At 39.4% G+C, this 21,287-nt stretch overlaps 2 protein-coding genes across 2 annotated transcripts; one reads left to right on the forward strand and one right to left on the reverse strand.

Annotated features, from left to right (window-relative positions):
- Positions 1 to 2,165: 2,165 nt before the first annotated feature.
- On the reverse strand, positions 2,166 to 2,786 carry LOC128379193 (zinc finger protein Gfi-1b-like). Its single transcript, XM_053338836.1, has 3 exons — positions 2,734 to 2,786; positions 2,446 to 2,611; positions 2,166 to 2,362 (listed from the first exon to the last, which is right to left on the reverse strand). The coding sequence occupies exons 1-3, from the start codon at positions 2,770 to 2,772 to the stop codon at positions 2,166 to 2,168; spliced, it is 402 nt and encodes a 133-aa protein (XP_053194811.1). The 5' UTR covers positions 2,773 to 2,786.
- A 14,016-nt stretch (positions 2,787 to 16,802) lies between these two features.
- On the forward strand, positions 16,803 to 20,760 carry si:ch211-106h11.1 (volume-regulated anion channel subunit LRRC8D). The gene is made up of 5 exons (XM_053337792.1): positions 16,803 to 17,153; positions 17,608 to 18,201; positions 18,356 to 18,606; positions 19,170 to 19,547; positions 19,644 to 20,760. Exons 1-5 carry the CDS (start codon positions 16,803 to 16,805, stop codon positions 20,758 to 20,760), a joined length of 2,691 nt encoding a protein of 896 aa, XP_053193767.1.
- The last annotated feature ends 527 nt before the right edge of the window (positions 20,761 to 21,287 follow it).

Genomic DNA, 21,287 nt, shown 5'->3' on the forward strand with positions numbered 1-21,287 from the left:
TAAATATGTTGTTTTAAGTATTATGTAGTAATTTTCCTCCTCTGCAGGTTTAGTATTTAATTGTAAATGCTGAAAGTTTTTCCAGCAAATGATTTAACTTAATACTTAAAAATACATTGTGGTATACTTCACAGACAAATAACTGTAAAGCTGCCATCAATTTATCATTGTCACTCAGTCATAAGTCTGTGTAATAAGTATCTGCGTCTATCCCTGTTGTTCAATTTAAACACGTTATTAGGCTTACAGATTAGAAGTGAACAGTTTACTGCAGCTGTTGCTTAATCACGATTCAATCTATAATGTCAAAGCTGTGTATTTAAAATAAACTGTAGTGGCTAAAAGTACCAGAAAATATGTCAACATTAGGCGAGCACCTGCAGATTGACACTGTGATAGGTCTGAACAGTCTTATTCTTTTATCTCTTCCTCAGGATTTCCTCCTGCAAAATCTGAGAAAAAGGAGAACTGGGACAGAAGTTCAAAAAAAAAAGTTTGTGTGTGAGAGAGCACAGCTGCCTGTGTGTGTGTACAGAGCCATGTTTGTGCATTTCAGTGGTAAGTGTCGTTCGTCGTTGCTGCAGCAGAGAGGACTGAAACTATACAGTAGCACTTACTCATTGCGGCATTGTGAAACAGATGTTCGATTCAAAATGAAACGTTTGATCGATGCTTCAAGCCATTCCTCATCGAGTCATTTCGAAACTGGCAGAAAATCATCACACGCAGAGGTCTTTATCTGGACAGCATCTAAACCTGATTGCAGTGACTCACCACATCCTCTTCGGCTTCAGAAATGGAACACAAGGTCGAAGATAAATTTAACTATTGTAACTGTGAATATCAGCTGGATATCAAAACTACATCATGTACTGTATGTGAATTCTTTTGTGTTCATGTGGCAAATTATTAAGATTAAATGAGCTCGAATCCATTTTGAAATGCGCTTTTTCACTCTCCAATCACGTGCAACCTAAATAACAAAAGGGTATGTTGTGAGTAAGTCAAACATACAGGACTGTATAATGTACTTATTTGTATGTTTATTTATGTTTAACCCTGTAATAATAGATTCTTTGGGCCACTTGGGGGAAGTGGAGAGATGTAGACTCAACAAAGTGGTGAACATGATGTATCCAGTAGATACAGAGCAAAATGATTGTGTTGTTGTGTCTCTCTGCCATCTGATGAATGTAATTCCTGCCCTATTTTGGGTCCTATTGACTCCTGAGGGAAATAATTGCTCCACAGTGTTTTGTCTCTCTGCTGTCTGCACATTGCGTACTTTGGGTTTACAAGGGTTACAACTTTTTTTTTTTTTTTTTTCTTTTTTTTTGCGAGTGGTTGCTGCTGCTGAAGGTGGCTGGTTGGTGAGAGCTGCGAACCAAAACTAAAATTGTGGTGTACATACAATCAAAGCAATCAGTTACAAGATGCCAAGATGCTGCATAGATAATCAGTACCTGCATAGTTAGCCGATAATTATCTAGGTTTTTACTGTAAGCAACCCTTTTTAAATTACATGCAGTAATTTGACCTATTGTTGATTTTTTTTTAAAGATCTTGATTAGTACAGCTTTAAATCTGTGTATTTTTAATTCTTGTAGAAATAGTTCTGAACATTCACATCTTTTTATTATTAAACTTTATATTGTTAGAAACTCATTTCAAGATAAGCCTTCTATTACTTGCAGAAGTTGAAGTGCACCATAGAAATTGGATTATCATTAGTCATCTCTGTAGGGAGCCCTGCTGCAGATGCACGAAAAAATCAGTAGTCTCAAAGAAATGACACAACGTGATTGGATGATGTTACACCAAGAGCACTGTGTCCCACACGCACATCTTAGAAAAATAATCCCATTATTATTTGTAAATAGGTTTTGGTGGTACCTGCATGATCATCACCATGTTTTACAAGTCATAGGCAGTAGTGTGTTTGGATGCTGCATAGGTTCCTGCTTAACACATTAAACTCACAAACACAACACAAAAATTTAAAAAAGCACAAACCAAGAGGCTGAAATAATGTTTTTTCTACACAAATCAAACCACTTTTATTAACATAAACATCTACTTTTAATCAAGCATGTGAATGAGTAATTGAGAATTATTTACAAGTGCCTTTTCACCTAGTTTTGCTATGATGTCATCACTTCCTGGATTCAGTTTTTAACATACATGTTTCTGTAGACGCACTGAGTCTCTTGGTGGCGCTGCAGGTCAACCCTGTGCTGGAAGCTGTGCTGACAGCGAGGACAGCTGAACGGCCGGTAACTGCTATGCTTTCGACTGTGGGTGATGAGGTTGGAACTCTGGCTGAATCCTTTACCGCACACCTTGCACACGTGTGGTTTCTCACCTGAGGGAAGATCAGAAGAGTAAAGAGTATGAATTGGGGTATTTAACAGTGTGGTTAATTTCCTGTTTGTCCTGCCCACTCACCTGTGTGTATGAAGGTGTGTTTCTTCATATCTGACTTCTGGTGGAACCGTTTGCCACAGTACTGGCACGGGTAAGGCCGCGTGTCTGAGTGGATCAGGAGGTGAGTGGATAGAGTGGATGAGCGCTTGAACACCTTTCCACACACCTTGCAGGCAAAGCTTCGCTCCTGGATGTGCAAGAACACATACACACACACCGTCAAACAAGAGACAAAGTCATATGTTCACGCTGAAAAATGATTAAACTATTTTTAAACTCAATTAAATCTTTTCTCACTGTGCACGCTACCTTAGCTCTTGCTCTGAAGCCAAAGTTCATATGGGGCATGTCAGCGGCTGTGGGTGATCTTGTCAATGGGACAGAAGGCTGCAGACCACGTTCTGATAGTAAGACTTCTGGAAGAGACTGAGGGAGGAATAAGAAAAAAAGACTTAACAATAGAGATGGACTGATATAAATAAGCTGATATTAAGATATATTCGGTATGTCAGCCAATACGTAAGAAGGAAATACCAAACATATGTACATTTGAGGTCTTTTATGAACAGCGATACCATTACAAAGCTTGTCCACAAGTTTAGTTTTCAACTGTTTTTATTTTTATGTAACTACTATATAAGTTAATATTACTATTTTTAACCACATTGTAGTCACAGTATTTAATAACCACATTAAAGGGATTTTAAAAAATGCGTATTGGCTGATATGTAGTTATAGGGTTAGGGTTACAGTTACGGTTTTTAAAACAATTCAAATATCAATATCAGTATCAGCCTCATAAATTCAGTGTGAATTGGGTTCAATAAAGCGATAGGAGGCAATTTAATCCATTTGATCTATATTAATTGTATAATTCAAGTGTTTGAGTGGAAACACTTTTGACTAAAGGTTTTAGGCAGAAAAGTGTCAATGGAAAGAGATTTGCTTGAATCATATTAATTAATTTTGTTCTAATCTGTGAATTTACATCACAAATATATATTTTTTTACAAACCAGGTTATCTCAGGTTTTTGGAAATGCACACAAATGAATGTAATGACTTGCAAAATGTTCTATCCATAATGTAATTTAGATTTCTTTTTTTGTTCAAAATATCTCCCACATAACAGCAAGAAACATTGCAACATACTCCTGAACAGCCCAGACTGATCTCAGAGTGTATTTCACACACGAAACCACAGCTGCTGTGTGTCAATTATCTTTTATTCACACTGATTTCTTCTTTTGTTACAAATACTAATAAGAACACAGGGGGAGTGAAGGACATGTGACAATTCTGAAAATCCAGGAGCTTCCTACCTTTTCACATAGCGGACACTGGCTGACGGGGGATTTGAGGTCGGTGTGCGAAGTGTGGTTGAGTAACATGAAGACCAGTCTCTCTAGTTCCCGCTCTCTTTCAGATGCCTGGTGTCTGTCCGTTGACCGAGGCGAGGCCAGCAGAGGAGTATCTCTGCTCTCAACAGTGGCTTTTATTAGAAAAGAAAAGGATGACAAGGGTGAGAATTGAGTCATTTCTATTATGCAAAACTGAATCCTGATCACTGCGTCAAATAACTCCGAGCCTCCACTTGTCATCGCCGCTTTATGACAAAATTAAATCAGTGAGATCAACAATATTTACATGGATTAACTGTATTCTGTAAACTCTAAAAACAATCTCAGTGACACAAAAAACATTTAAAAGTCAATGCCAAAGAAAATGTTGGGTACCTGAACTTTCACTGTTAGACCAAACTGCCATCCTATTCCACAGTGAGTGACCTGAAGCCAGAACATCTTTGACTCCTAACGTAGAGGTCAAAGGCTGCACAGAGTCTTCAGGTTCCCTCCTGTCCTGTCCAAAAGGCTGCTCGGCATCAGCTTGGGACTGGGAGTGCTGTCTAAAAGAATCCTTAGATTGGCTGAGCAGATGGGTCCTTTTACTCTTGACGAGGAACGATCGCGGCATGGCAGAAGGGTGACTGAGGGAGGTATAAATACTGCAGAATTAGAAGCGTTTGAAAAGTCACATCTTGTATGTCACGTTTAGAGCTGCACACACTCAGATGCCACACACCTGTTGGTGCATGTTCAGTTACAATGCCAAAGCTTGAGGTTTCCTTAACAAGTACAGCCCGCCACCTGCAAACACTGCCAGGGCTTTCACTGAGGATAACCCTGCTGTGATGTTGTCTTCTAAACTGACACTTTACTAACACTTTTTATACTTCCATTTTAATTCCATACTCTCTATTTACATATTTAGAACAACAGCAGAATGGTTTTAAATGTAAGAATGTGATGTTCTGATGATCGGAATTTAACAAAAGTATTTACAGTAAGTGTTGAAAGTAACAGGTTAACCAGATATTTTGCCACTAAAAGCTTGAAACTGCTTTGATAATGGAGCATGTTCACATTAGGTCTTAAGAAGATGAAAGCCTGACAGAAAAAGTAAGCGACAACTCGAAAGAATTACTGCTGACTAATTTTGCTCAGTTTGTTTCATATTTTTTCCATTAACCTTCATGTCGATTTTCTATCTGCACTGCCATGAAGATGATTTATTTAGTAACCTTCTTATTATGTTATCATGTAAAATAATATCGACTCCTTCAATATATTCACACCCTGACTGTTGCATAGAAGAAGCTGTAAAGTGCCACTAGGTTAAATTTGTCATGTTTTAAGTACATAAGCTTTTGAAACATAAATTATAACATACATTAAATATAACTCTGACACCATAACAATGAAATTCCAGCTGAATTGCTGATCTTACCTTTGTATTGCGCAGTTGAAGGTTGAGGGAGTTTCTTGTGTCTCCGCTGTTGGTAACGTCCTCTTTTCTCTTTCTGACACCCATCAACTGATGACACAAAGAGATTTGATTTGATTTTGAAAGGCTGCAGAGGATTGTGGGGCAGGAGGTACAAGAGGAAGAAAAAAAATATCCAAAAAATTGATTGAAGTGATCTGTAAAATGACAAAATAATCAAAAAGTATTACTTTTAAAAGGAGTAACTTTAAAAAAAATTCCCCCCCATTTCTATTACGTGTTTGATAGTTGACAACTAAAGTTGACATGCGTGTCTGTAAAAACATGACAACACCCCTAAGTGTGAAAAGTTTGGTCGACTATTCGTTTAAGATGTTGTTTACTGACTATGCCATTGGATGGATTTACCACTGTACTGACTCTTAATGTGGGCGGACTCATAAATACACTGAGCATCATTTGGAAAGTTTGAATATCTCATCATTCTCATGTGAACATGAGAACCTTTACTATTGTAGTGCCCTTACGTCTGCTCGTGTGTGTATGTGCTCTCTTGTAGTACCCAGCCATCCCACACAGTTCCATCTGAGAGCAAAGGGAGATTTTCTTTTTGTTTTTTTTGTTTTTTTTTCATTATAGCTTAACTTACTAACCTTTCACTCAGGAAGGAAGATCATGAATTCAATGTACTTCAATGTAATTCATTGTACTTTTCAGGTAACACAATGGTAATCAGTATAGTGTAATGATAGGTATGTTAACTCATGTTAACAAGTTATTAGCATACATTTGTTAATTTGTTAATTAATGTTATCCTGTTAGAAATTGTTAGAAATAATCCATAGAAAATATGAAAACATAATCATATGTCCCTGAAAACCTTTGTTTACTACACATTAACTTGGTAATGGGTCATAAATATATCTGCAAATCATTAGCAGGGTGTAGTATGGCATGATCTGTTACAAACAGAAAGTGTAAACTTTTACACCTAAGCCAAAAGAAAAAAGTGTTAGTCAAACGTGATAAAAACTTACCCAGTCATCTTACTCATATGACTTGTGAAACTTGCAAAGTTCCTGCTTCTTCTTCCTAATAAGATGTGAAGCACACCCCCCAACCACATTTACTAGAACACAGCATTGGCAGCATGAGCTGTGGCAAGAACTGCAGCATCTATCTATCCAACAGAAAACAGGCCAACTCAAAGTTCAATTTAATCATCTCTACGAGCAGGGATATTACAGTGCTCCCACCTTAATCAACCAACGCTGATTACTAAAGTACAGTAAATAAATAAAACATTGTGTCTTTTTGCCTTATACAGTTATTTTCAAGTAGTAGATAGTTTTAAACTATCCAAAGTTGGAATTTCTCACTCCAGTGTGCTTTAAAATCTTTACAAATGAACAGGACTTATTAGATTTTGTCAACATTATTTGTAAATGATTTGTTAAATGTTCATTACAAATACAATTTATATCAGTAATAAATATTTTGCAGCAGATAACTATTTAAAAATAAGTAATGTACCATTTTCATCGTTCGTGCCAGTTACAAATGATCTATATATGTGTTATAAAAGTATTCCTAATATTTTGCCCTCCTCATATATGTTAATGTGGTGTTATACACCGCCACAACCACCCACTACAACCTCAATAATAGATAGAAATATCACCTTTTTTCCGCTACAAAACCTGAAAATGTATAGGCTTTATAAAAGTAGAATTAATGGCAGACCTGTTGTATTGGATTGCATTAAACTGCTCCGGTGTTTGTAATTAAGTGAGTGTATCTATAGTATGAATCAGACTCAAATCTACAGTTTAACTAAATGAACCAAACCATTTCAAGCCAAATTTGTGACTAGAGCCAAATAAGATGATATTGTATCCAACACCAGAAGAATTATTAACATTTCTTCGTAAAATGGAAAAAGGGAAATATAGACATCTAAATACCAGATGAAGAGATAGAATCCTGTTGCATGTACTTACAGATCCTTCAGAAAACAAGACAATCACATCCAGTTAATCACTTGTTTGAACTCCTGCCCTCAGGAAGAAGATAAAGATCTATCAAGCAAATTGATGTCAAAATGATGACTAGTTTTTCCCCTAAAGCAGTCAGGCTGTTAAACAAAACCCCCCAGCCCACACTCTTCCCGCACTGTCCTGTCCCAATCTACCTCCCCACCATCACCCTTAATAACCCCACACAAGAACTCTGAATGTTTGCACTACATATGCTAATTTGCAACTACTACTGGTAAGCGTGTGTGTAAATATATGCTAACTATTTTATATGTATTTTACTCCTGGTAACAATTCAGGACAATTTCATTCTATTTTACTGTGAAAATAAGTGTTTTTAATATCTGTTGTATTCTTAGTGACTATTTTATTCTATTCTGTTATCACTTTTATCTTATATTTTGCACTACATGGATCATGGAGATGCTTTGCTGTTTCAGTGTTTTATACCATGACAATAAAGACACTTGGACTTGGAAAACAACCATAACAAGCTATTCATACATCAAGACAGTAAGCAAAAACAATAGAATGAACCAAAGCAGCATGGGGAGAGTACAATAATCACTCAAATTGAAGACAGATGGAAAAAATAAAAATAAAAAACGATAAGAAATTAACAAACTTTACAGCTCACTAAATCATACGCACATGTTGATAATTTTCTTCACAACATATAAGGGTAACACCCTGGACAAACAATGGAAGAACTCAAAATAAAGGGGCAAGACTGTTATTCATACAATATGATTTGACACTAAGATGATTACACTATGATTACACTAAGACCAGATAGTCCAGGATTATATATTATTTTGTAATTTTTCTTTGTTGTTTGTTGTGAAAAAATTATTGTATCATCTTCCCAATCTCCACTTCATATTCCATAGCAATTGAAGGCTCCATTCATCAAGGATATAGCATAAAGCATATCTGATTTAAACAAAATAACACTAAATCAGTCTATATGCAGATGACATACTTCTCTAGTTAACAGTTGGGGCTAAGTCAGGGCTGTGATCTGTTGCAGTATATAACTTAGGCTGTATCTTTGGTTAATTCCAGTAATGTAGATACACTTTCTTCCAATTTCACAGCATTGCTTAAAATCACACAAGACAACTTCTCTAGCTGGAATAAACTGGCACCTTCCCTGACTGGGATGATCACAGCCATACAAGTAAATACCCTACATAAATAATGTCTGGTTACACTACCCTAATGGAAATCTTGAAATGACAAAAGGGTATTTCTATTAAAAATATTTTATCTACCCAGTTACAGACATTGTACAGTAGTAGCATAACACCATCAAACCCAGTTTTGACTGATGTAGCTACCATTTCTTGATTATTTCTTGCAATAACACCGTTACTTCAGGAAACATGAGTGGGGGTTAAACTATTGAAACACTTGCCTGAATAATCTGACCTCAGATTGAAATCAAATCATCGAGGGCCGCATATGAACCGAAACCAAAGCACGTCTCAATGTGGCTGTATTTCTGCATGCATCTCATTTGACTCCTGGTGTTAACACCAAACGATGGAGCTGAGTTTTGCCTTGATGTGCATGAAGAGAGGCATGTCAGAGCACTGTGGTTGATGTGGTGGGGGGCTTGTAACCTTCTCCCAGGGGCTGCCAGGGAGAGTAGACGAGAGGAGTTCAGGGTGCTGAGACGGGCTGTTGGGTTCAGTGGGTTTGGGTCTCGTGTTTTGGGGGGTTCATTGGCTTCTTGTTCCCCTGCTGGTGGTATAAAACTGCCTTTCTAGGAACCTGCACCTTGGTGAGGAGGGAGGGAAGAAGAGAGTGCAAATCCAGTCAAAATTTCAGTTTCCTATTGCTTTGTTTTTGATGTTCATTTACTATGTTATGTATTTTAGTATGTAGGAGGATTGTGACGCATGTGTGATATAAGATACCGGATATATTCCTGAAATGTTCATAAAATAATTCACGTTAATTCTATCATAGAATATTTCCCTTCCAAAATATTTCCTCCAAATTTATTTTTGTGAGCTTAGAGGAAATCCATTACAAAAAGGTACCTACTCAACGTGGGCGTGGTCGTCATCGCACGGTTCCACGAAACTGCTGTGACTTCGTTTTATACATGACACAAACACATGAACGATGGAGGGCATGGAGGCGATGGTGTACTTGCTGCTGTATGTGGCTTTCTGTCACACACAAAGCAACAAAATTGAGCCGTATGACTGTTACGCTGTTGCCAGTATTTAAAAATGCCGGGTTTGATTCTTGCGAGTCGAGTCGTGCTGGAACTGTGTAGTGGAAAAGCGCCAATAGTCTAATGAATAGTTGCTATTTAGAACACTTCTAAAACAAATAGTAGCTTGTGAATTCTATTAACTTTTAGTTTTATATCAGTAAGTCAATCAACTGGCACCTTTCAAATAATCTCAGAGTATTATGCTGGCAGTAAACTACACAGGTGTTTAATAGCCTTATCTCTTTAAAATTATATCTTGATATAGTTACTCTTTGAGGCCATATTGAGCTGAATATTAATGCAAGAGAATATTGCCAGGTAAAGTCGAAAAGCAAAAGCATGATTCACCATCCAAAGAGTCCTCAAAATACTTTAACAAATATTAGATGTCATATATGTAGCATCTAGGTGACTGGTGTTTGCATGAGAATCTCATAAAGTATCAATCAACATACTTTTTCAATGTGACTGCGAGGAATGTTGGAGTACATTAAGTGACATCATTACATCAAATGAGTTGTCTTTGAAAACTATCTCATTCTCATTCTCAGGGTCAGGCTGCAGTCATAGCTTTTTTTTATTTATCTGTATAGCTGCTGTGGCTGGAGGCCTACTGTGGTTTCAGTCAGGGGATTTGACAAATGAAGCGCTCTGCCACTTTCTCACGGCCAACAGCTTCTCTATCTTTCTGTCACTTCTTCACCCCCACCCGCCCACTTAACACTCATTTCCTCAAACCTTTTCAACTTTCTCTCACTTTGGTTGGCAAAAGAATGAAGGTTATGGACAGTGCAGGGCTTTCTTTTCCTTTGTAGATAAGTGAATGGAAATGAAAAACGCGATCAGAGAGCACACTATCCTGTATAGAAATGTGTAGATATGCTAAATGTGTGCTTAATTTAGTTGTAATTAGATTTAAGAAAAGTAAACAATGTATATAATAAAAAAGAGGCAGTGGTGATGGTAAACAAAATAACTTTGCAATATAGGATGTATAAAAAATGTATATTTACTACATTTGCTGTGGATTGTACAGCTCCTACTCTCAATATCACACTATATCACATAGTTAAGTATAAAAGTAAACCTCTGAAACTCCCTCAACTAGACCTGAGCCTCCCACTCAACAGGAAACAAATATTTTGCTGAGGTATTTTTTTCTTTGTATATTAAGGCTTATCACATCCTCCCACTTCTTTCAATCAATTGCTGTCAGATTTAAAACATCACAGATTCAATTTAAAAGAACATTGTGGCATTTTCCATCAAAGAAAACAAACACATTTCTTAGATATGGTGAAGCACTTTCCCCTTGGTGTCTATGACAATACATTTGATGCATAGATATGTTCCACTACAACTTTCATGTTACCATGTAAAGAGAATGATGAAACTGATGGTGATGGTGGTGATGGTGGTAATATTGATGACGACAACTTCTCAAATTTAGTCTGCATATGGGCATTCCCACTCCCACACATGTAGCCAACTCTCCGCTGAACTTTGTATCACTCTGACAGTGCAGGGTTACAGTGAGGTAAGCGGGTGTGAGAACTCAGAGATGACATGGTACCCAAGGCAGCCACTGCCTACATCGTCTAATTTGCCTGAACCACACTGAACATAACCACAAATATGATTGTGGAGTACATACATAAATGCTGGTATATATAATTCAATTATATACGGTAATCGTTGGAGGCTTTAACATTCATCTTGATGCCAACACAGATGCCATTATTTAGAATAACAGTACTTTAACATTTTACCGCCAGGCTCTGTGAGGCTCTATCAGGCACAGCAGTGTTTTGATCTAAATGCTGATCACAGTGATAATGCTAACATGCTTGCTTAGTATGTATATTTAGTATGTTTAGCATGTTCATCATCTTAGTTTAGCATATTAACTAACATTTACCAATCAGCACAAAACACAAAGTACAGTACAGCTGAAGCTGAATGTCATTAGTTTTTTTTTTTTTTGGGAAATGAACATTTTCAAGTCATTGCCAAAGTTATTACAATAATCTTGTGGGCAACATGAATGTATGTACAAAATGTAATGGCAATCCATTCAATATTTGTCGAGACATTTCACCAAAAACCAAGCACACTGTCAACGTCATGGTAGTGCCAGTGGAGTCAGGGGCTCCAACAAAGTCAGCATCCTATGGCAACAGCATGTTTGTACAAAATATCCATCCAAGTAGTTGAGATATTTCAGTCTGGATCAAAGTGTCGGGTGGTGGACAGGTCGACCAACAGGTTGACATTGCCATCCATAAAGCGATGCTGTTAGCATGGCAAAGAATGTTTCCCCATCACTAATTTCATGAGACCACATGTTGTTGTTGCAGTCGAGGTCCAGAAAAGGTGGCTACAGACAAAAAATCCAGAAACACTGTGTTGGACAATCAAACACATCAAAACACATAGTCAAGATAGATTCCTTTGTACCATAGACAACTAATTCATCATTCAACATCTTTTTGGTGGGGTGTTAGGGGCCAAGCAGTGAGGCAATGAGGAAATATGAGTTGTAGATGAAAACTTGGATTTTTATTTAGGCCTAGGCCAAGAATTTTATAACTAGGCCTATAAAAGACATCAAGAAAATATAACTGTACTCAATATAACTACTAAACAAGGTGTTAACTGAACAAACAACACATGAGGGATATGTTCCCTCATGTGTTGTTGTATGTGGTAAGTTTACTTTATAGTAGCTAGGCTAAACCAAATAACATGAGGTAATGAAGACAAATAATAGACACCAACTACAACTAAATTCAAAGCTAAACTAGAAAGGCCTCTCCAACAACCACAGTAGCTCAAAAACAAAGAAACATGATTAATACAACAGAAAATTGCCTATGTAACCCTACAGTGTTAGAATGTGTGCACTTCACATAAAACAATGTAAGAATCAAAGCAAATAAACAAATTCCACATTAAAGAAATATGTGATGTGAATTGTTTGAGTGTAGTCGACTGCTCATGAAATGCACTAATGTAGGTAGCAATCTAATGAGGTGAGAGAGTTTGAACTGGGATAGCATTCCCATGTGTGGCTGTGGCCATCACACAGGGAATTAGAATTTGTGGACTGATAGCTCTCCAGAGATATTAAAACTTATCTCATGGTTGAACCACTGTGCAGTGCTTTTGCACCTGACAAGGAAGACTGATACAATTGTTAGCTTAGCTTAGCACAAAGACTGTGAAAAAACAGCTAGCCTGGCTCTGTGTGAAGGCAGGCGAAATGTTTCCACCAAGCTGCGCTCTAATTAGTGTAATGTCAGAGGCATCACTCATAGTGATGAACCTACATGGAATTATCATCTGACTCTGCAGCTACTCTTGGCTTGATGGAGCTTTATGATGAGTTACAGCTCATTGTGTAGAGGCCTAGCTGACCAGCTGCAACTTTACTGCTTTTTTTCATGCTCTCTGCTCCCATATCAGACAAACACTGTTCGCGACTAGCTGGTGAACACAGTTGAGCATTTGTCAGCAACAGAGACAGATATGTCCTTCAGATGTTGGTAGAGACCAAAAACACAGTGAATTTTGGACTGACATTTGCCAGGTGGTCAGAGACATGACTCCAAATAAATGATAATGTTGCTCTTAAAGTGCTAGATGTGCACCATAAACGCTACATGCTGTTTTCACAACTTCTTTACGCTACCCCCAAGTGGCCAAAAGAATCAGTTTTTTGCAGGTTTAAAGATTGTAACCATTTGTTGTACTGAGGTCTGTAGCAAGCTTGTGATGTTTTTTCAAGGCATGGACGTGTGACTCCTGTCACATAACACAACCCCACCCATAACATCACTGCTGAAGGACACGATTGTGAGAACATGAGCATTTCTCCGTGTGTGTGTGTGTGTGTAAAGTACATGAGGTGTGAAGCCACAGGCCTTCTTGCAGCAGAACTCTGAAAAGGTGTTGATATGATATCTGCCCCTTGTGATGTTTAGATTGCCACACCACAGCCTCGCTGTCTAATTTTAAAGTCATTTCCCAGAAAGAGACACAAAACCCTACTTAGGTTCCCACAAGAACATGGACATTAATGCACTAAATAAAAAAATTAACTGGACTAAATGTTATTTTCTCATTTGCTCTTTCCAAAGGTCGAACTTAATTTTGAATATTATCATGTTTCCCTTTCCTGTATCATGGGCTTCTTGTCCTGGAATGTAGTCCTCCCTATCAGCACCACTTGACCTCCACACATACCTGCATACCTGTTCACAATTACTTCCCAAATACATAACTCTGTCCCATTCCATTCCCTACCAGATTGTCAGTTAATAGTCTTGCATAATAGTTTTTGTATTTTCATGGCCATAGCTGCAGCATAGCTTAATTTTCAACATACATATTAGCATGTAAGTAATGTAATAACATTTTTCAACAACCAATTCGTCCCCTGTCTCTAAGGAAACATTTACATTACATGCTAAAGTGGCACAAATTAATTTTTTTCTGGATTAAGAAGAAACCAAATCTGATTTTTTCATATCAGGTTCATACCACGATATACTTTTTGCATATGTGGTCCAAGACCTGATTCTTATCTGACTGCTGTTAGAATGGCCAGACCAGAATAAAATACATGTGGTTTTTATAACATCTCACTTCTCTGCACATATTGCCTGCCGTCATCACCCAGTGTCAGCACCCCATAACCCTGTTAAAATACTCATGGAGGAGAGAAACAACAATGACAGGTATCAATGGAGAGACGAAGAAGCTTCAAATTTGCTGGACATCAATGGAGGAACTTCTCTACAATAAATATTCTTGGACATGAAGGTACTTGGACAAACAGTACACAGGGATTACGTAAACCAGTCTTTAGTTAGTACACAAGATTTGCAATGCATGAGGCCTGAAAGATTTGTACAAACATTTTAGCACTATATCACCAAATCAGTTATCAAATTAGGAATAATGTCAAGATTAGATCATTTTATTCATTCAGTGATGCACAAATTGTCATTCATGCTGTTCTCTCCAGCCATCTAGATTACTGTAACTCATTATTTGCTGGACTGCCTGGGAAATCCATCAACCCCCTCCAACTTGTACAAAATACCATAGCTAAGATGCTAATGAGAATGTTTTCCCAATTCTCATCTCACTGCACTGGTTACCAGTTGTGTTCAGAATTGATTTTTAAATGTTGTTGTTTTTAAATCACTGAGCAGTCTTGGCCCATCTTACTTTATTGACCTTCTCACCCCTTACGCCCCTACACGCACTCTCAGATCTGCAGACCAGCTGTTGCTCTCGGTCCCCAGGGCACAGTTTGAGATAGAGGCTAGTATGGCATTTGCCATCAGGGCTCCACAACTATGGTATAACCTTCCATTGAGAATCAGACAAGCTATCTCAGTGTCCTCTTTTAAAACTCTGGCTTTTTATTGGTCTAATCTCTATACCTGGAAGCCATGTGAAGATTCAGATTCAGAGGCACAAGTCAACTGCCTCTGTTGTGAGGTTGTTTCAATTGCTTCACAACAGAACTGAATACAGTCACCCTGTCACTGCGACACTGCACTGTTTCTTACGCTGTTTATCAGGTGTTGAACATGGCTCTGTAGGCGTCCATCAATTACACCTTCACACTTTAAATGGAGATTTTTCTCTGTGGCATCAGTAAATGAGAATCTCACTCACATGTACCGTTTGTCACTCCCCAACCCACTCAATCGCAACACATACAGAGAAGCTCATTTTCACACTTATACATACAGTATAGTACACACAGTGAACCAGCTGTGCAGAGTAGATCACATTGTGGTTCAGTGTCAGTTGCATCTTTGCTCCAGATTCTTCTTGGCACAAATACAAAGAAACAACACGTTGAGTTATATATGACCGTCCCCTGTGCACACACAGACACAGACACACACACTCACACAGGAACTTTCCTCAGCCATCAGAGTCAGTACAGTAGTAGGAAACAAACCTAGAAGTGAACATCAATCTATAACAAACATTCTATAACAATCTATAACAGTGTAGGCCTGCAATGAGAGCTGCTGTGTAAGTCACAGTACAGTAACTTCAGCAGCCCCTGCTGGATATTGTTGTTGTTGTAATTTTTCAGCAGGGTCTGTTAATGTTGGTTTAAAATTAAAATTGATTTTAAACTCCTTTTTTAAAAAAGATTTATTTTAGCTTTTTTTGCCTTTATTTATATAGTAACTGGCAAAGAGGCCGACAGGAAACAGAGAGAGAGTGAGTGGAATGACCTACAGCATAGGTCCCTGGCCGGATTCGAACCAGAGACGCTGTGATTAACCTATGATCATCTTGTAAAAAAGCATGCCATGTTACAGATTAAACTACCCCACAAAGATGGTCAAATCATCTTCATTTAAAGCAGCTGCAACATTGAAATTCTGAAAAGGATCATTCTTGATGAATAAGTACTCTACTTTTGACAATACCTTTTTATTGTGATTCCCTCTGATACTGTGCTCAGAGTAAATCAGTTCTGAAGGAGTTAAAGGGTACAGGCATGCCCCCTGTGGGTCATGAACGGGTTTCCAATGCTGAATTAGATTTTTCAACCACACATCCTCTGCTGCCATGGCAACCGTTGAAAAGCTGTGTGTTGGCCAGCCGAGGAGGAGTTTGTTGTAAGTTTCAAGAGTTTTTCACGGCAGAACCGGACAGCACCGGAATTAAGTTTCTTTAAGGCGGCTGTGAGCTGATCAGAAAAGAAAGAGAGAAAGGCAAGAAAACAACTTATTTACTCAGGTAGGTGAAAGTAAATTGTTGGCTGTAAAAAGTACATTAATTGTTAAGTTCTGAACATATTCTATTCCCAAGAAATAGACTAAATACATGCTAGTGGATGTTTTGCCAGGTGGTGTTTGTACTATTCTGAATTGGTTTACTCGTAACATGTAACCATTGATGAAAAGATCTTTAAAGGCCAAAAATGACTTTGACATTAAAACCAAATTTCATCTTGTAATGTTAAGATTTTAAATTATATTCTTTGATGTATTTCCATTAAAACCGACAGAGTACCTCTTATTCTGTGACCTGATCAGGATATTATTAAATGTCTTTTTAAAATGAGTAACTCCATAGGTCACATATTTTGACATATGTTAGTAAAGGTATATTTTGACATATGTTAGTAAAGGGGAGACCTCATAATATTTAAATTGTAATTGTGATACTACATCTACCAAACTTTTGTTATACTGTCACAACATGAGTTTATGTGCCTAGCCTAAACCTTCCTTCGCTATCTCACAATTACTTTTACAGCCATCCTTGTAGGACCCAGAGGTCGCCATGTTTTCCTTGTCGGAGCTGGCGCCTCTGAACCAGCATCAGAGCAGGTCTAAAGTGTTGAAGCCATGGTGGGAGGTCTTCATGGACTACTTGGTGGTCCTGATGCTGATGGCATCTGTTCTGGCCTGTACTGAGCAACTGTCCAGGGACCGAGTGGTGTGCATTCCCTCAGATCCTCTTGTCACTGTAAATACTAGTCATCACAGGTCTTCAACTAGCAGCGATGTGGCACTGACTCCGTCTCCAAAGCCACCAACGCACATTCCACGCAACAGCAGCCCAAATCTTCATTCTACAGCTCGGGGTCGACGCACTCACCTGGTTTACCAGCAGTATGTTTACATTAGCCAGGTACTGTAATAGCTTAACTTTCCTGAAAATAATACAACAAAACAGGTGAAATCAATAAAGAATATTGTCTGTCAAGTCTCTTAAATCACCTTGTGTTAACCCACCCGATTCTGTAGTGTCCCTCATCTCTATGGGGCTTTATATAGACTTTCAGTTTATTGTTTTGGTTTTACAGCCTGCAACTTTTCTGTTTTGTTTCACTACCATGGCTCTCATAGTTAGCTTTGGTTTTGGAAGACAGTAAGAAACTAACTATTGAACATAGTGAAGCATTTAACATCTAAAAAGCCAGATATTTTTCTCAGGAGTTGGTGAAGACCAATATTGGGCTTACATTTGTCAGGTAGCCAGGAACATGACATTAAGTTTAGCCTACAACTTACTCCAAAGCCTCCAAGTGGGCAAAAAATATGTGATTGCAGGTTTAAGTGTCTGTCCCTCTGTCTCTATCTAGGTGTGCTACCATGAGGCTTTGCCTTTGTGCTCCCGCTTCTTTCCCTACATAGCCTTGCTGCAGTCTCTAGTGCTGTTAGCCAGTGGCTCCTTCTGGCTCCACTTCCCCCACACCTCTGCCCGCATAGAGCACTTCCTAGCCATCTTGGCAAAGTGCAGCGAGTCACCCTGGACATCTCAGGCCCTGTCCCATGCTGCCCAGCAAGAGAACATCCAAGAGAAGGAAGTGATTGAGGAGAGGCAACTACCTCAACCTCCTCAGTCTTCAAATTCATCTTCACCACCAGTGACCCGCACAAGACGTTCAAGCGTAGACTCAGGCACGGACAGCCCACTTTTGAAGAGGTCAAATAGTGCATCTACTGCCGCCCCTCCCTCCCCATGCCCTTCCACAAACTCCTGTAACTCCACCGTGTCATCTATATCCCTCGGCTCCAGGGTACACTTCCCTTCTCCTTCCAAGCCCTCGCTCATGGTTGACAGTCCCAGGCAGGGAATCAGTCTGGATAAAAGTGATGGGGAACAGGCCAGGGCACTTTTCGAAAGGGTCAGGAAATTTCGATCCCACTGTGAAAGCTCAGATGTCATCTATAAGGTTAGAGATCCTCTTGCCTAAAATATATACTGTATACAAACCAATACAGCAGTGTGGTTCAATCTTACATTACAATTTAATGTTTGATGAGGCTTGATCAACTGTTGTCATTATATTCGTCATACCTTCTGTCATGCATTTCATCTTCATGCAGGTCTACTTGGCTCAGACGATATTCAAACTGCTGATGCTTACACTGATCGTGAGTTACACCATCCCTCTTCTCAGCTCCTTCTCCTTCACCCACACCTGTTACCCTGAGGAGCAGGCCCTGGTGGGCTACACTACCTTTGAGTGCATCCATGTGCTCTCCTCCCTTCTACACAAACTGCTGGTGACCTACTTGGCCTTACTGGGGCTGTATGGCCTGCTGAACTTTTACACCCTCAGTTGGATTTTACACAGGTCAGGACTCATTTTTAGTGGACTTAGTGGAGAGCTAAATAGAGAGTGAATACTGGCCTTATATTGTACACCTTATATTACAGTTATAATTTGTTTTCCTTTGTTTGGTTTCCAGTCCATACTACATACTTCTCCATATCCATAACATAACAAAAACATTATGTTCTATGGATTATTTCTATCAAATAAGTTTCAACTCCCTGACATTGAGTTTCACACTTGAAACTTGTGACGTTAAGCATTAGCAAGACAAGCAAAATGTACAGTAAGAGAAGGGGAATGCGCATATGCAAGTGTTACAAGGTTCAACAGGCTTATGGGTGTGTAATTTTTCACATTGTTTTAACCAAGATAAACTAGTCTAAATATAAAAAGGTTGATTACTAATTAGTTAAGAACTTGACTACACAGACTGTTATTGTTTTAAGGGCCGTAATACCATGAGGTTGAGCATGCCAGAGGTCTTGTAATAGGATTAGAGTGTAATGCTGTGTTTTGGGCAGCAGTATATTCTGTGTCATATATTTCTCATTCTATTCTTTTTTTTCCTGCACCCTCTTTAGCTCTCTGCGGCAGTATTCCTTCCACTCCCTGAAGGAGTTGTGCTCCCTGAGAGATGTGCCTGACCTGAGAAATGACCTGGCTTTTCTTTTACATATGTTAGACCAGTATGACCCTTTGTTGGCCCAGCGCCTGTCCGTTTTTTTGTCCCCTGTCAGTGAGAGCAGGCTGCTGGAGGAAAGTTTAGAGAGGCGCTGGGGGGAGGAGAGGCTGCGTGCTATGACTAGTGTGGATGCAAAAGGCTGCTCTAGACTGCAGCTGGTGGCCCTGCCGCACCTTCCTCCAGCCCTCTTCACCCTCAGCCAGCTACAGGTCCTCAAACTTGAGCTCATCACAGATGCCAGCTTTACGGGGCAGGTATCCAACATGACCTCACTCAGGTGAGTCGTACAGTGGTGAAGCCAGGCCTTTATACATTTTAAACAATGACCATTCATTTATTAATTATGTCGTTTAATTGGTTATTTCTACAACAGGGAGCTCCATCTGTACCACTGTACAGCAGCTGTGGATCCCAGTGCACTTGGAGTCCTCCAAGAACGTCTGGAAGTCCTCCACCTCACTTTTACGCAGGCGTCAGAGATCCCTAGCTGGGTCCTCTCCCTTCGCAACCTGCATGAGCTCCATCTCTCTGGTCGTCTGAGCAGTGAAGGCGGGGTGGGCCGCAGCTGGACACTGGGGAGCCTCCGCCAATTACGTCACCTCCGTGTGCTGGTGATTCGAGGCATGTTACAGCGGATCCCTGGGGAGCTGTGTGAGGTGGCCGGCAGCTTGGTGAGGCTGGAGATCTACAATGAAGGCACCAGGCTGCTTGTAATGACCGGCCTGAAGCGGATGTTTGACCTGACAGAGCTGCAGCTGCAAGACTGCCAGCTAGAGCGATTGCCCTCTGCCCTCCTGGCTCTGACCAACCTGCGGACACTCGACCTGCAGCATAATAACTTGAGAACTCTGGAGGAACTTCTCAGTTTGGCTCATCTGCGACGTCTCTCTTGCCTCAGACTTGCTTATAATCGTGTTCTGGCACTGCCAGCCAGTGTGGGTGTGCTTCGAGGCCTAGAGCTGCTAGACCTGTCCAACAACCAGATCCAGAACCTAACCCCAGCGCTCTTCACCCTTCGCCGCCTTCGTAGGCTCCTGCTGGCTGGCAACCTGCTAGAGGAGCTGCCTGCAGAGGTAAGGGCACTGCAGCTGCTTACAGAGCTGGACCTCAGTGGAAACAGGCTAGAGAGGCTGCCCCCTGAACTCTTCAGTAGCTGTTCAGAGCTGCGCATACTAAATGTGGCTCGCAACTCTCTAAGTTCATTACCAAGGGGGATTGCAGCTTTAAGTGAGCTGTGCAAGTTGGACCTGCGCAGTAACAGTCTGGAGGAACTGCCTGCTGAATTGGGCTGCTGCTCAGGCCTGAACGGAGATGGTCTTCTGGTGGAAGACTGGCTGTTACTGTCTTTGCCTCCCCATGTTAGGGACTTTCTGAGCCATACTTGCCCCCCTTCCCACTCAGAGGGGCATTCCCGGCCAGACTCAGACAGTTTCCCGTACTTCTCCCCCACACAATGGAGCTTCTCCTCTGCTCTGGAATCACAGATATAAGACTAATGACTATCTAGCTGCTAATGGCATCCTAACACTAATAGTATTCTTTTAGTAAGGCCTCTTTGCATACTGATATATTTTTCTATTTTTTTAATGGGAATTATGCTTTTGGCCATTCTTTAAGAATGTACTTTTATTTTGTGGCTGTTTAATGTGACTCTTTAACAACAATTTATATTTTAGAGCACATAAGAAACATACTGCACATATTTTTTCTAACAATATATAAATTAATGTTGACCAATGACATGTCTATAAGTATGAATGTACAAAACCATGTGCTGCATAAACTTTGCAATGACATTGAGTATAAATGATTTGTAATACACGTTAAATGATAAGTATGGGGCTACAATTCTGTTTACTGCAATGTTTGTATTGTAAATATACATAAAGGTGATATTTCATGCAGGGCTGAAGAAGAAAATTAATCGATTTATTAAATCGAGGAAGAAACAATGCATAAAATAAAAACAACACTAATAAAATAATTACTTAAAGCAAGAGAAGTAAGTAGCTTTTTG

The sequence above is a fragment of the Scomber japonicus genome, chromosome 18 (genome assembly GCF_027409825.1).
Source record: "Scomber japonicus isolate fScoJap1 chromosome 18, fScoJap1.pri, whole genome shotgun sequence".
NCBI classification, from domain to species: Eukaryota; Metazoa; Chordata; class Actinopteri; order Scombriformes; family Scombridae; genus Scomber; species Scomber japonicus.